Source organism: Zalophus californianus, chromosome 1 (assembly GCF_009762305.2).
Source record: "Zalophus californianus isolate mZalCal1 chromosome 1, mZalCal1.pri.v2, whole genome shotgun sequence".
Classification (NCBI taxonomy): Eukaryota; Metazoa; Chordata; class Mammalia; order Carnivora; family Otariidae; genus Zalophus; species Zalophus californianus.
Window position 1 is genome coordinate 56,747,852 of NC_045595.1, and position 16,579 is coordinate 56,764,430.

Below are 16,579 nucleotides of genomic sequence, written 5' to 3' on the forward strand. Positions count from 1 at the left end.
GGAACACATTTATAAATAAATTACCAAATTTATGAAAACATAAATATGCACTAGTAAACAATGAAATGCAAATTAAAACCTTCATAGATACTATTATGCATTAGAGACTAACAATAATTTAAGTCTGACTATAAGAGATGTGAGCATGGAAGTAGGAAAATAGAAAGTCATGCATGGTTGGCAGGTATATAATGGTATAAGCATTTTGGAAAATAAAGTATTACCCAGGCAAGCAGAAGTACAACTTAGCAATTCTAATCCTAAGTATACATCTCAAAAAAGTCTTGCATATCTATGTTAAAAATATGTTTAAATAACAAAACATAAGAATACAAATGCCCATTAATAAATTGTGGTATATTCCTACACTTAGACACATAAACGTGGTTGAATCTGATTAATAGCAAAAATTAAAACTGTGTAAGATTATATCCAGTATCATTCCATTTTTTAGCATTCAAAGAATGCAAATCTAAAAATGTTTATGGACGTATATGCATGCAGTCTCAACTATACTGCAATAAAAAAATGAGCACACAAAAACATAAACATAGGCAGTAGGCCTCAAGAGAAAAGCAAGTGAAAGATGAAATTTAGGATAATGGTAACTTCTGGGTAAGTGCTGAGATGAGAAAGTGCACACAAAAAACTATACAAGTATTGATAATGTTTGATTTCTTGAGCTGGATAATGGGTTTATTATTTTTAACAGTACACACACATATGCTCTTATGTGTATATTTAATAAAAGTTAACTTGGTCATGAAAATAAAACAGGAACTCATGAGAATTTCTGTAAAGTAAAAACATGACTGAGGCAATTTAAAATTATAAATTAACATAGATGTCACAGGGGAAGATCAAATTAGAGAATTGGAAGGTAGAGCAGAATTCAATGTAAGATACCAAGTACAAATTAAAAGGGAAAACAAAATGGAGGAAAGCTCTTTAAGTTTCGGTGAAAAACGAGCTGCCACCTGGACATCTAGAGTGAACACTAAGGATTAAGAGAAAGTTGTAAAAGACTCCAGAGGAAGTGATAGTTTAAAAAGGAAAAGGGAGGACGCCTGGGTGGCTCAGTTGGTTAAGCAACTGCCTTCGGCTCAGGTCATGATCCCGGAGTCCCGGGATCGAGTCCCCGGATCGAGTCCCGCATCGAGCTCCCTGCTCAGCAGGGAGTCTGCTTCTCCCTCTGACCCTCCCCCCTCTCATGCTCTCTCTCTCTTTCTCTCTCTCAAACAAATAAATAAAATCTTTAAAAAAAAATAAAAAATAAAAAGGAAAAGGGATCAGATGGGCATCAGACCTACCTGTAATTACTGATTTTAGAAAGCGATGGATTTGGTGGGGGTTGTAAGGAGAGTTGTGTGCAGGGGTTTGAAAATATAATCTTAAAAACAGCTCAGCTGCTATTCAAGAGCAAAGATACAATGATAACCATGCACCTGCAAGCACCTGAAAGTTTATTTCCCACAAAAACTTCCTAAAAGAAAAAGGAAATTGTAAAGCAGGGGCACCTGGGTGGCTCCGTCGATTAAGCATCTGCCTTCGGCTCAGGTCGTGATCCCAGAGTCCTGGGATCGAGTCCCACACTGGGCTCCCTCCTCAGCAGGGAACCTGCTTCTTCCTCTCCCTCTGCTGCTCCCCCTGCTGTGCTCTCTCTGCCCCCCCCCAAATAAAAATCTAAAAAAAATAAAACAAAGGATGAAGTAGACACAACCCCCCACCCCACCCCCCCAAACACACACACACACATTATAGCAAATAGAAATAAGTAAAATGGTAGTAAGGAGGAAGATAGGACTTCTATTATGGTGGAGTAAGGAGCTCAATCCTCTCCTCAAAAAACAATAAAACTGGACAAAATTGTCAAAAGCAACAATTGGAAATTGTCCAAAGACATACAAAAAACTTAGATGTGTTTACTCATAAAAATGTGCTGAACTTCAGGAAAGAACACTAAGAGTTGGTGTCATTCTTGCCACCCCGGGGCATTTACAGCAGTAGTTCTACTACAATGTGCAAGTCAGGAAAATCAGGGGCTGCCCTGCTCGCTTGAATGCAGATTTACTTGACTTGAACTGCAGCTTGAAAAACCCCACGTGCTTGGCTAATTATAAGCAACAATAGCAATCTCAGCGGCAAACAAACAGAGCAGGCCAGCTGCTCAGCAGGCCTGAGGTTGCAATTCTATACGGGGCAAGCAACAGGCAAGCAAATTAATCAAAATTCAAAAGGGAGATACAGGAAATGAGACAGCCACAAAGGACCTTGACATGCTCTTCATACATCCCTTGCTGACTGCCTGCGTGCACATGCAGAGGAGACCTGAGAGGGCCCAGTGAAAAGTCAAAGCCAGAGCCAGCTTTGAAATGCATGCCCCTACCCACACACAGATCCACTGATAAAGACTGGAAACCTGGCTGGCTAGAGGTGTGCAAACTTCTAACCATTTACTGGCTGATGACTGATTGATGCAGACACAGGGGTGTCCCCAAGGAAGCCAGGCTTAAAATAAAAACAATTTAAAGACCAGCAAAGAAGGGTGCCTGGGTAGCTCAGTTAAACGACAGACTCTTGCTTTCGGTTTGGGTCATGAGATCGAGCCCCATGGTGTGGAGCCTGCTTAAGATTCTCTCTCTCCCTCTCCCTGTCCCCCTCCCCCGGACACTCATGTGCATGCACTCTCTCTCTAAAAACAAAACAGGGGCACCTGGGTGGCTCAGTCTATTAAGCGTCTGCCTCGGGCTCAGGTAATGATCCCAGGGTCCTGGGATTGAGTCCCACATCAGGGTCCTTGCTCAGTGGGGAGCCTGCTTCTCCCTCCGCCTGCTGCTCCCCCTGCTGCTCCCCCTGCTTGTGCTCTCTCTGATAAATAAATAAAATCTTAAAAAATAAAAATAAATAAAAACAAAACCAGCAAAGATATCAGAGCTTGCTATAGACCACTGAGGAGACAGATTCCAGATTTTGTGCAGGCAAGTTATTAAATGACAGCCACCACCACCACCCCTAGGGAGAAAAAGCAGAATCCAGAGTTGCTGCAATACATTTTAAATGTCCAGTTCTCAATCAAAAATTAGGAGACACAAAAAAATAGTAAGATGTAAACCTTATTCAGGAAGATAAAGCAGTCATTAGAAACTGTCCAATGGATTCAGCTGGTTGACTTAACAGAAAAAAGGCTTCAATGCAGCTGTTATAAAAACGAACAAACTAGGACACCTGGGTGGCTCAGTTGTTAAGCGTCTGCCTTCGGCTCTGATCGTGGCCCCAGGGTCCTGGGATCGAGCCCCGCAGTGAGTTCCCTACTCGGCAGGAAGCCTGCTTCTCCCTCTCCCACCCCCCCCCCCCCGCTTGTGTTCCCTCTCTATCTGTCTCTCTCTGTCAAATAAATAAATAAAATCTTTAAGAAAACAAAAACAAACTAAAGAAAATTATTTCAGAAATTTAAGGAAATATACAGTGACTCAAGAAATAGACAACCTGAATAAGAGATATTTTCAAAAAAAGCTAAATGAAGACTCTGAAGTTGTAAAGTACAGTAACTGAAATGAAAAATGCACTAGGGGGACATAACAGATTTAAGCTGACAAAGAATCTGAACCTAAAGATAGAGATTATCCAGTCTGAGGATTGGAAACAGAAGAATTTTTTTATATTAATAGTGCCTCAAGACCTGGTGAACCAACATGCACATAATGGAGGTCTGAGAAGGGGGAGGGAGGAAGGAGCAGAAAAAAGTATTGAAGAAATTAAGGCCCAAAACATTAACCTATGGATCTAGGGAAGCTCAATGAACCCCAAGTAGGGTAAATATAGGGAGATCTACACCTATACATATTAGAGTCAAATGGTTGAAAGAAAAAGACAATGAGAAAATCTTGGAAACAGCAAGAAAAAAAAAATGACTCATCATGTATCAGGAAACAATATGATTAATGACTTAATATTCATCAGAAACAACAGAAAAACAATGTAATAATATTTTCAAAGTGCTGAAAGAAAAAAAATTCTCAGTAAACACCAAGTATTCTATGTCCAGCAAAAAATATCTTTCAAAAATGATAGTGAAATATTCTCTGATAAAGGTAGAATTTGTTGGTAGTGAATGGCTTTAACAGATACACTAAAGGAGGTCTTTTTTTTTTTTAAAGATTTTATTTATTTATTTGAGACAGAGAGAATGAGAGAGAGAGAGCACATGAGAGGGGGGAGGGTCAGAGGGAGAAGCAGACTCCCCGCTGAGCGGGGAGCCCGATGCGGGACTCGATCCAGGGACTCCAGGATCATGACCTGAGCCGAAGGCAGTCGCTTAACCAACTGAGCCACCCAGGCGCCCCTAAAGGAGGTCTTTTAAAGCTGAGAATAAATGACACCAGATGATAACTAAAATAGACATTAACAAAATCACTGGAAAAGATAAATATGTGGTAAATACAAAATATTATATAAATATATTTTTCCTCTCAATTTCTAATTTAAAAGACATGGTTGCATAAAACAATAACTACACTGTATTTGGGGATTGTTATATATATATATACACATATAGTAACATAATAATGTATATGTGTTTTTTATATATATATATACATATATATAACAACAGCATAAAGGAGGGGGAGGAAATGGAATTATATTATAGAAGTTTCTACATTTTACCCTAATAAAGCTAGTAATAATCTAAAGTAGATTGTGATTAAGATGCATATTACAGAAGACTCCTAGAGAAACCACTAAGAAATAACTTTTTTAAGGAAAAAATTCAATGAAGGAATTAAAACGGTGCACTAAAAATATCTGTTCACAAAAGGAGGCAGTAAAGGAACAAAGGATCAAAATATTAAATATATTAAGAAAACAGAAGACATAAATCCAACCTTATCAATTATATTATGCATAGATGGACAGTCAAATAGCAAAGATTGTCAGGCTGGATTTTTTTTTAAAAGATCCAGTTATCTGCTGTTTAAAGTAGACACATATTAGATGCAAAGCCACAAACAGTTTGAAGGTCAAAGAAGGGGTGAAAAAAATATGTAGTATGCAAACTGAAAGAGAGCTGGTGGGAGCAGACTAACATAAAACAAAATGGTTTTTAAGAAATGTTACTAGAAACAAAAAGGGACATTTCATAATGATTTAAAGTGTCAGTTCATCAGGAAGATATAATTATAAACACAAACATACCTAACAGAGGCCCAAAATAAGCAAAAATCGACAGGATTGAAAGGAGAAATAGATCATTCAACCATGAATAGAGACTTTAATACCTCAATCCCAACAATTGATAGAACTGGAAGGAAGATCAATGACACAGAAGACCTGAATATTACATGCCATTATATAACATTCCTCCCAGTGTCGGAAGAATATATATTCCTTTCAAGCCTAAGGATGGATCTAGGCCATAAAACAAATTGTAATAAATTTCATAGGACAGAAATCATACAAATTATGTTCTCCAATCACAACAAAATTAAATTCTAAATTTCTAAAAGCCACAATGGAAATTATTAAATATTTTATGGTGGGTGAAAATGAAAATACAACAAACCAAGTTTATGGGATGCATCTAAAGTAGTGTTTAGGGGGAAATTTGTAGCTGTAAATACATATATAAAAAAAGATCCAAATCAAAAACTTAACTTCATTCCTTAGGAAACTAGAGTCACAAATTGAACCCAAATAAGCAGAAAGAAGTTGTTATAATACAGTTTAGAGTAGAAAAACATGAAATAGAAACATAGAGAAAATGAACAAACTTCAAAAACGGTTCTTCAAAAAGACCAAGATTGGCAAATCTTTAGCTAGACTGACCAAGAAAGAAAGAGAAAAGATACAAATTAGTAAAATCAGGAGTGAAAGAGGAGACACTCTACTGACTTTATGGATATTAAAAGATTATAAGAGAATTCTACAAACAACCATATGTCAGCAAACTAGGTGACTTAGATGAAATGGACAAATTCCTAGAAAGACACAAATGATCAAACCTGTCTTAAGAAAGAGATACCTGAATAGACTTATAACAAGTAAAGAGATCAAATGAGTCATTTAAAATTTACCCACCAAGAAAAGCTGAGGCTTAGATAGCTTCACTGGTTAGTTCTACCAAATACTGAGAGAATGAATGCCAACATTTCACATATTTCCAGAAAATAGAAGGGGAGGAAACACTAACTCATTTTAGTAAAAGGCAAAAGGTTTATGCGATCTGAAAAGAAACCAGAGTATCACACCAACTCATTTTACAGGGCCAATATTACATGGGTACCAAGGTCAGATAAAGCTATCACAAGAAAAATACAAAATATTAGCAAACTAAATTCAGAAATATACAGATAAAAGATCATGTGCATGACCAAGTGGGATTATCCCAGGAATGCAAGATTGTGTTAACATCCAAACATCACGTATGTAATACACTGTATAAATAAAGGAGAGAACCTCAATATATGCAGAGAAAAAAAGCATTTGACAAAATCCAGCATTTACTCATGATAAAGACTCAACACACTAAGACTACAAGGAAACTTCCTCTACTTGATAAAGTGCACCCCAAACCGGCAGTTAATATCCAACTTAATGGTCAAAGATTGCTTTCCCCTCAAGATCAGAAAGAAAACAAGCACGTCTGCTCTTACCACTTCCTATTTGACACTGTACTTTATACTAGAGGCTCTAACAGTAAAAGGGGGAGGTATGGAATGAATGCTCCCCAACCCTATTCATACATTGAATCCCTAATCTCCAATGCGGCTGTATTTGGATAAGAAAGTAATTAAGGTTAGATGAGTCATAAGAGTGTGGGGGATGGGCCTCTGATCCAATAGGATTAATGTCCTTATAAGAAGAGGAACCAGGCAGCCAACTGTCTTTCTCCCCACACCTGCACACAAGGAGCACACAGCGAGATCCAGCTACCTACAAGCCAAGAGAAGAGGCATCAGAATGAGACCAACTCTACCAGCATGTTGATCCTGACTTCCCAACCTCCAGAACTGTGAGAAAAATAATTTTGATGTTTAAGCCACCCAACCTGTGGTAAGTTCTGTATGGCAATCTGCACAGACTAATTCAGGAAGGAAGGAAGGGTATCCAGATTGGGAAGGAAGAAGTAAAACGGTCTTTACCCACGGATGACATGATCCAACTTCAAAAAATTTCAGGATATGAAAGCAATATACAAAAACCAATTGGATTCCTATATTCTTACAACAATTTAAGAATTAAATGATTCCATTCATAACAGCATTAATTTCATGAGGTGTTAAGACTTGTACGTGACAACTGCAAAACCTACTGAAGGATACTAAAGAAGACCCAAATAAAAGTATAAATATTCCATGTTTATGGATTAACAGCTTCAAAATTGACAGTATGGCAATTCTCCCTAAAATTGATCTATAGAATCAACACAAGCCTTATGAAAATCCCTGTTAGTTTTTTTTTGTAGAAATTGGCAAATTATACAGAAATGTGAAGGACCCAAAACAGCTGAACAATTTTGAAAAAGAAGTTAAAGGACTTACACAACCCAATTTCAAAACTGCCTGTAAAGCTATAGTAATCCAGATGATGTGGGGCTAGTATAAGGATAGACATCTAAGTCGATGGAATGTAATAACAGAGCCTAGAAATAAACTCTTGTATTTATGGTTAACTGACTCTTGACACAGGTGCCAAGGCAATTCAATGGGGGGTATAATCTTTTTGAAAAATGGTGCTAGAGGGGCACCTGGGTGGCACAGTTGGTTAAGAGTCCAACTCTTGGTTTCAGCTCAGGTCATGATCTCAGGGTCGTGGGATCAAGACCCACATCAGGCTCTGTGCTCAGCAAGGAGTCTGCCTGAGATTCTCTCTCCCTCTTCTTCTGCCCCTCCCATGCATGCATGCTCTCTCTCTCTCAAATAAATAAATAAATCTTTAAAAAAAGGGGTGCTATCCACATGCAGAAAGATGAATTTAGACCCCTGTCTTGCATCATACACACACACACACACACACACACACACACACAATTGATCAAAATGGTTCAAAGCCCTAATTGTAAGCTAACTTTAAATCGCCATGAAGAAGGCATAGGAGAAAATCTTTCTGACCTTGGGTTAGGCAGAGCTCTAGCTATGTCACCAAAAGCATGATCAATAAGAGTAAAACACTGATAAACTGGAATTCATCAAAATTAAAAGGCTTCACTCTTCAAGAGTTTTTCCTTACAGAGAAAATATTTGCAAATCATAGTTCTGGTTAAGCAAATATATCCAGAATAAAAAACTCTTGCAACTCAACAAGAAGACAACCTGATTTTAAAATGCATGTAAATATATGAAGTTATCAGAGATAAATCATTAATAAGTACATTAAGAGCTATCCAAAATCATTAATAATTATAACATGCAAGTTAAAACCACAATCAGGTACCATTACACACACCCAATAGAATGGCTCTAATCAAAAAGACTGGCAATAACAAGCGTTGGTGAGGATGTGGAGAAACCAAAACCCTCATGTGCTGCATTCTGAGGTGTAAAATGATGCAGTAAACTTCATTGTAAAACTGCTTGAAAATTCCTTAAAATGTTAAATTTACCACAGGACCCAGCAATTCTATAGCTGGGTTTGTACCCAAGAGAAATGAAAACATTTTCTTGTAATGATCTGTTTGCAAATGTTCATAGCAGCGATATTCATAATAGTCCCAAACTAGAAACAATACAAATTTCACCATGTGGGGAATGAGTAAATTAAAAATGTGGTACATTCAATCAATGGAAATTCAGCAATTTTAAAAAGGAACTATCGATACATCCTGCAACATGGATGAACCTCAAGTGATGCTCAGTGAAAAAAGCCAGACACAAAAGGTCATATATTTACATGAAATGTCTAGGAATGGCAAATCTGTAGAGACAAAAAACAGATCAGTAGTTACCTGTGGCTGGAGGTGGGTGCAGGGATTGACTTCAAACAGGCATAAGGAAAAACTTTATGGGGATAGAAATGTTCTAAAACTGGATTGTGATGGTTGTACAATTCCGTAAATTTACTTAAAAATTATTGATTTAGGGACGCCTGGATGGTTGAGTTGGTTGAGCGTCTGCCTTCGACTCAGGTCATGGCCAGGGTCCTGGGATTGAGTACTGCGTTGGGCTCCCTGCTCAGTGGGGAGTCTGCTTCTCCTCTGCCTGCAGCTCCCCCTGCTTGTGCTCCTTCCCTCTCTCTGACAAGTAAATTTAAAAAATCTTAAACTGCCGAACCAAAATAAATTTCTAAAAAAAATTATTGATTTATATATACTTACAATGATTAAATTTTATCGTATGTAAATTACATCTCAGAGTAAAAATAGAACAAAATTAAATGATGGTTGGGTTTCAATTATTGCTTATAGTATGGATAAGGTCATTTGAAATTAGCAATAACTAAAACAACAGAAACAATTTTTCAAAACTCTGGAACAATATTTCCAAGTGGTTTCAACAAAATATAGGTGATATGAAACTATTAAGTAAATTGTACATATTATAACATTTTGTACAGCCCTATTATTGTAAAATCTTCAAGACCCTTTGTTAAATAACATGAGCAGAACAGTATTAATCCATATATGGATGTGATATATTCACGTACTTGTGTGTGTGTGCCCATGTGTGTACATATGTAAGTACACTGAGAAGGTAGAATAAGGGAGTAAGGGAAGATTACTAATACTCTCAGTTGTTTGACTTTTTTACAAGCCTGTACCTTGGTCTTGTTTTGTAACTTATAAGGAATTTAAGGCAAATAACAATCAGAACATACAGTACATATTACACTTTACAGAATATCTCCAAGGATGTATACAGAGGAAATTTGTAGCCTTTCTTATTAAACAAGAAAAGATAAAAATGAATGAAATAGTCCTGGGATAGAGCCCCACATCGGGCTCCCTGCTCAGTAGGGAATGTGCTTCTTCCTCTGCCTCTGCCTCTGCCCCCACCCCCGCCCCTGCTCATGGTCTCTCTCAAACAAATAAATAAAATCTTTTTAAAAAAGAGAAGCTAGAAAGGTGCAGCCACTGTGGAAGACAATATGGAAGTACCTCAAAAAATTAAAAATAGAACTACCATACGATCTAGTAATTCCACTACTGGGTATTTACTCAAAGAAAATGAAAACACTAGGGACGCCTGCGTGGCTCAGTCGGTAAGCGTCTGCCTTCAGCTTAGGTCATGATCCCAGGGTCCTGGGATCGAGCCCCACGTCAGGTTCCCTGCTCAGCGGGAAGCCTGCGTTTCCCTCTCCCATTCCTCCTGCTTGTGTTCCCTCTCTTGCTGTGTCTCTGTCAAATAAATAAATAAAATCTTAAAAAAAAAAAGAAAATGAAAACACTAATTTGAGAAGGTAATATGCACTTCTATGTTTATAGCAGCATTATTTACAACAGCCAAGATATGGAAGCAGCCCAAGTGTCCAACGACTGATGAAAGGATAAAGGAAACGTGGTGTGTGTGTGTGTGTGTGTGTGTGTGTGTGTGGAATATTACTCAGCCTTAAAAAAGAATGAGATCTTGCCATTTGCAATAAGGTGCACGGACCTAGAGGGTGTTATGCTAAGTGAAATTAGTCAGAGAAAGACAAATACCATATGATTTCACTTATATGTGGGATCTAAAAAATAAAAATGAACAACAAAAACAAATAGACTCTTAAATACAGAGAACTTATAGTTGCCAAAGGGAAGTGGGTGGGGGGATGGGTGAGATAGATAAAGGGCATTAACAGGTACAAACGTCCAGTTACAAAATAAGTCACAGGGATTCAATATGGTCAACAATATTGTAATAATGTTGTATGGTAACTACACTTATTGTGATAAGCACTGAGTAATGTATAGAATCATCTAATCACTATGTTGCACACCTGAAACTAACATAACATTATATGCCAATTATACTTCAATAATAAAAAAAATTTAAAGAAACTAGAAAAAAGGAAAAAATAGTTTTAAAATATTATAAAAAATAAAAGCTAAAGTTAATTAGAAAATAGAAAAACAGAAAAAGCAGATTGACAGATCCAAGAACTGGTTCTTTCGTAAAAACCTGAACACTAATGGGGAAAAAGCCTCTTCACTGGTTTTCATAAACAATATACACTTTGAAAGCTTACAAACTTGAGAGACTTTCTTTTTCCTAGAGATTGGGGTGGGGGTACTGCACAGAGCCCCTGGATGGACAACTAGAGATTGGGGTGGGGGTACTGCACAGAGCCCCTGGATGGACAACTTCAAGTCGCAGCTTTTTGGTTGGTGTGGAATGAGGGAGGCTCTCCCTGGCCATTCAGCCACAGCACACCCAGCCTTCTTACACCTCGGCAGCTCCTTAGCTCCTATTCTGTTCTTCTAACACATTTAACACACCAGAGAGAGAGAGAGAGAGAGAGACAGAGAGAGACAGAGAGACAGACACACACACACACACACACACACACACCAGTTCTTAAGATGAACTCTAGGGCCAAGGTAAAGAGCTTTCTTTTCCCCCTGAGGGCTGGGAGTGCATGCTTCTGACCCGGTTCAGCCCCGCGGCCTATACTCCCTGCCCACCCCGCCCAGGATCCCAGGAGAGCAGATATAGGCACGGGTCATCTAGCCTGCATCTCCCTGCAGGTGACTGGACAGTCCCAAGTGGAGCCAAGGCCTGGGACCCCTGACCTGGGGAGGAGAGAGCACCCACCTGCATCAGGCTGGGCTCCCGGCCTTTGTTAGTTAGCACCATGGTGTTCCGCCACTGCAGGTACTTGTCCCTGTGGGCTTGGATCTCATAAGCGAGAGTGGATTTCCGACTTAGGAAGCGCTCAAGACAGGGGGCCGGCTGAGATGGCAAGACCATCACTTTTCCATCTGTGAGATCGTCTTGTGAAATGGGCAGCCCCAGCTCTTGGCTCAAGTCTTTGACCATGGCGGAGGATGGCAGCAGGTCTCTGGTGATCACCTCCCTGAGCTTGGTGCTGTGATGGCAGATGCAGTAGATCCTGCAAGGCAGAGGGCCACCCACATGGCCTCACCTACCTTTCAAGATCCATCAAACCAGTCCCATTTTTCAAGAGAACATGAAGCTCAGGAGTTGTTTAGCTCATCCCAGGTCACAGAACTCAGAGATGCAAAGCTTCGATTCCACCTGGACGAGCCCACAAAAGAGAATGCCTCCTTTTTGCTCTCCTCCCAGCCCCCAGAAGTTAAAGGCTTCCCACAATCCACTCTGATTATTTTTCTGCTACTGTGGCCTTATTCCATGCCTGTCACCAACCCCACAGCCCACCAGGGAGCAGCCCAGCCAGCTAGCCATCGGGGCTGTAGATCTCCCGCCACAGGAAGAGGGCACCTCACACTCAGCCTCGTATCTCAGCAAAGCTCAAGGACTGAGCCCTCTCCCAGGGGCCCGCTGTGCTGTGGGCACTCGGTTCACGCTGACGCTCTGCAGAATCCGTGTCAGGAGTTGTTATTCGCTGCTCAGTGTCTCTGGCACTTCTGAGGTCCAGTGTGAGGCGCATATGCCTGAGGACCGTCTCTGCCTTTCACCAGCTGAGGTCCCTGGCCCACCCCTTGGCCTTTCAGATGTGAATAAAGCCATGATGAATGTGCAGCTGCCCGGGATGCTGTGAATGCTTAATAAATAGCAGTTTTCTTCTCTTTCCCTAAGGCAGGGCAGGGCCCAGCGTCCCCTCACTGACTGCCCAGGCTCTGGACACCCAAATGCTCCAGCACTTCCCCAACACGAACCTGCTGAGGCCCACTGCACCGTCCACCCTTCTTGACTTGCAGCTTCGGCCTACTGTTGTGGGGTTCCCAACCCACACCTGCCTAGCCCCTCAGGCAGAGCTGCAGGATAATGGGACTAAGTCCCCTCCGCGTCGCTGGGCTCTCTCCCTTCCTCTCCCTCCTGGCTCCATCCTCTCCTTTATTAACACATTTGATAAGCTGGGAGCCAACTCCCAACCAGGGCTGTTGCTGGTTTTAAAGCCTAAAGAGAGATGGTTTGCCCCCTCAGCCCCAGGCTACAGTGAGTGGACTGTCTACCTGATGAAGGCCTGCTCACTGCCGCTCAAGGTCAGCCCTTCGTGACTTCCTAAAAGAACCAGTCACTGTCCTTCGCTGCCCCCACAAAGCCCAGCACAGGCTGGCCATGGTCCCAGGGACCCCAGTGCACTACGCTTTGTCAGTCTCCACTCCAAACTGGGGGTGCCTCGCTCAGCCCTCCTGCTCCCTACATGAATGGAGAAGGCCCTCCCAGACAATGAGCCACGCTCAATCCAGCGGGAGGAGCTCACAGCTTCGCAGGGTCACCAGCAGAAGGCCTGGGGGCAGGGCGGGATGGGTGGTGCCCAGCACAGGAACAGCACAGGTAAAGGCATGCACATAGTGGAGGATCTAGATCTTTGGGGGATGCCTTTCTGCACAGGTTAGGGGAGAAGCAAACAAAAGCAAACATTCAGTTGGTAGAGAAAACTGTGGCAGGCCTGGTGGATCTGGTTCTGGTCCTCATCACTCACTGCTCAGGCTGTTCTAGGCTATTCCCCAAGAACAGCAGATAACTTCGTGTGACCTGTGTTGGAGTAAATTGCCCTTCTTTCCCCAGTGTTTCCAAAACCCCCCTGGGAGAGCGTGTGTCACTGGGAATGACACAGGCTCGGGGTCCACTCCTGGCTCGGCTCCTTTGGGCATAAAGAATAATAAAAACTGGGGCGCCTGGGTGGCTCAGTCGTTAAACGTCTGCCTTCGGCTCAGGTCATGATCCCGGGGTCCTGGGATCGAGCCTGGCATCGGGCTGCCTGCTCAGCAGGGAGCCTGCTTCTCCCTCTGCCTCTGCCCCTGGCCCCTGGAGGGGCTCCTGCACCACCACGGGTGGCACCCCTGCACGCCCCGGTGCACCCCCCCCATGGGCACCCCCAGGGAGGTGGCCTTCACCCCCGTGGCAGCCTGGCGCACCTGGTCAGGGCCTGGAAGGCCTTCTGTAGAACGCTGTTGCGGATGTAGAGCGCCGAGTGCTTCATGAGCTGTGACAGCGGCTTGAAGAGGTGCACTTGGTACAGGATGGTCTCCAGGTCGGCATAGAGGCGGTGGCGGAACCGCAGCGCGGAGTTGTAGAGCACCTTGTATTTGCCCTGTTCCACTTTGGTGATTCTGCAAGGAGGCCACGGGGCAGGGCTTTAGCACTGCTCTGCGGGCTCCTGGAATGCTCTGCGGTTTTGCCCTGTGGCAGAACTTTTTTCTTTTCCTTTTTCTTTCTCTTTTTGCTTGTTTAAAAACACACGAAAAAAAAGGAATGCATTAATAATAAATCATCCGAAAAAAATAGTAAAACAGCTGATAGATGATCTTTCCAAAGCTTGGCAGTGAGAATCCTGAACGCTGCCTCATTTTCCTCTTGCTCTGCCCCCGCTCCCATTCTCTGTCCCTGCTCACGCTTGGCTCGCTGGCACTCCCAGCCTGGCAGAGTTTCTAAGCCCACCCCACTACGCCACTCCCCTGTGTTGGTACATGTCGCTCCTGCACCTCGTGGAAACTGAGGGAAGGCAGCAGAGACCCTGCCTATCCCCTCGGTGACTCTGTGTTTGGTCATGGGGTTTCCTCTTTGGTGAAGTACCTCTTCAAGTCTTTTGCCCACTCTTCCCTTGGCCTGTTTTCATTTTCTTATTGATTCATGGGTGTTTTTACATATTCAGGATACCAGCTCCACACACTGCAAATAATTTTTTTCTCAGTCTGTCTTTTCATAATTTTTATGATATCTTTGAATGAACAGAAGTTATTCACTTTAATGTAGCTGGATCCAGCATCTTTTTCCTTTATCCTGTGTATTTCTGTCTTGTTCAAGAAATCTTTCTTTATCCTACTCATCTAAATGCTTTCTCATTTTGCTTTTCGGAAATGGATTTTTCTTTTCTGGTGAACTCTGAATAAGATCAGGTAATTGTGGTCTAGTTGACTGCACTGTGTCCATCAATAAGGCATTCTATTTTTGTCAGATGTCACCATTGGAGGAAATTAGGTAGTGGGTGCATGGAACTACCCTGTATCATTTTTGCAACTGATTGTGAATCTATAATTATTCCAAATGGGTTTTAATCTATCTGGAATTTATTTTTGTGAATTGTGTGAACCAGCGAATTAGGAAACTCTTAGTGAATTAGGAACAGAGTGGAACTCCTCAAAGATAAAGGACATCTACAAAAAACCTACACCTAACATATTTTTTTAAAGATTTTATTTATTTATTTGAGAGAGAGAATGAGAGAGAGAGCACCTGAGAGGGGGGAGGGTCAGAGGGAGAAGCAGACTCCCTGCTGAGCAGGGAGCCTGATGCGAGACTCGATCCCGGGACTCCAGGATCATGACCTGAGCCGAAGGCAGTTGCTTAGCCAACTGAGCCACCTAGGCACCCACCTAACATCATATTTGTGATGTGCAAAGACTAATGTCTTCCATCAAAGATCAGAAACAAGGCAAGGATGTCACCACTCTTATATGTATAACAGGACTGCAGGTCCTCTCCATCACACAAAGGAAATACAGATTGGAAAGGAAGACACTGAAGATGACACAAACAAATGGAAAGACACTCCATGCTCATGGACTGGAAGAACAAATATTGTTAAAATGTCTATACTACCCAAAGCAATCCACACATTCAATGCAATCCCTATCAAAATGCCAATAGCATTTTTCACAGAGCTAGAACAATCCTAAAATTTGTATGGAACCACCCATCTTGAAAAGAAAAACAAAACTGGAGGTCTCACAATTCCAGATTTCAAGTTATACTACAAAGCTGTAGTCATCAAAATAGTAGGGCAGTGGCACAAAAACAGACACGCAGATCGACGGAACACAATAAGGAGCCCAGAAATAAACTTAGGATTCAGATGTCAATTAATGCATGACAAAGGAGGAGAGAACATTCAATGGGAAAACAGTCTCTTCAACAACTGGTGCTGGGCAAACTGGACGGCTACATGCACAGAATGAAACTGAACCACTTGCTTACACCAAACACCAACTCAAATGGATTAAAGACCTAAATAAAACCAAAAAACTCCTAGAAGAAAACGCAGGCCATAAGCTCTTTGACATTGGTCTAAGTAATATTTTTTTGGTTATGTCTCCTCAGGCGAGGGCAACAAAAGCAAAAATAAACAAATGGAACTACATCAAACTAAAAAGCTTTTGCACAGTGAAGGAAACGAACAAAAAGAATAGGTGACCTATTGAATGGGAGAAGCTACTCGCAAACAATATACCCACTAAGGGATTGATATCCACAATACATAAAGAACTCATATGACTCAAAAACAACAACAAAAAAGCAAACAACCCAATCAAAAAATGGGCAGAGCAGCTAAACAGAAGCTGATGGCCAACAGACACAATGAAAAGACCTCAACATCCCTGAACATCAGGGAAATGCAAATCACAACCGCAATGGGATACCACCTCCCACCTGTCAGATGACTATTATCAAAAGCACAAGAAATAACAAGTGTTGGTGATGGAGGATGTGGAGAAAAGGGAACCCTTGTGCACTATGGG

The 16,579-nt window shown here is 41.5% G+C and overlaps 1 protein-coding gene across 7 annotated transcripts in view; it reads right to left on the reverse strand.

Moving 5' to 3' along the window:
* CFAP92 (cilia and flagella associated protein 92 (putative)) overlaps nucleotides 1-16,579 on the reverse strand; it is a 75,789-nt gene that overhangs the window by 18,970 nt on the left and 40,240 nt on the right. For all 7 annotated transcript variants that reach the window (XM_027585529.2, XM_027585526.2, XM_027585528.2 and 4 more), the window contains 2 exons: nucleotides 13,979-14,173; nucleotides 11,727-12,024 (listed from right to left, as the gene is read on the reverse strand). In XM_027585529.2, the coding sequence (XP_027441330.1) occupies nucleotides 11,727-12,024; nucleotides 13,979-14,173 (493 nt within the window). The remainder of the gene's footprint in view (nucleotides 1-11,726; nucleotides 12,025-13,978; nucleotides 14,174-16,579) is intronic.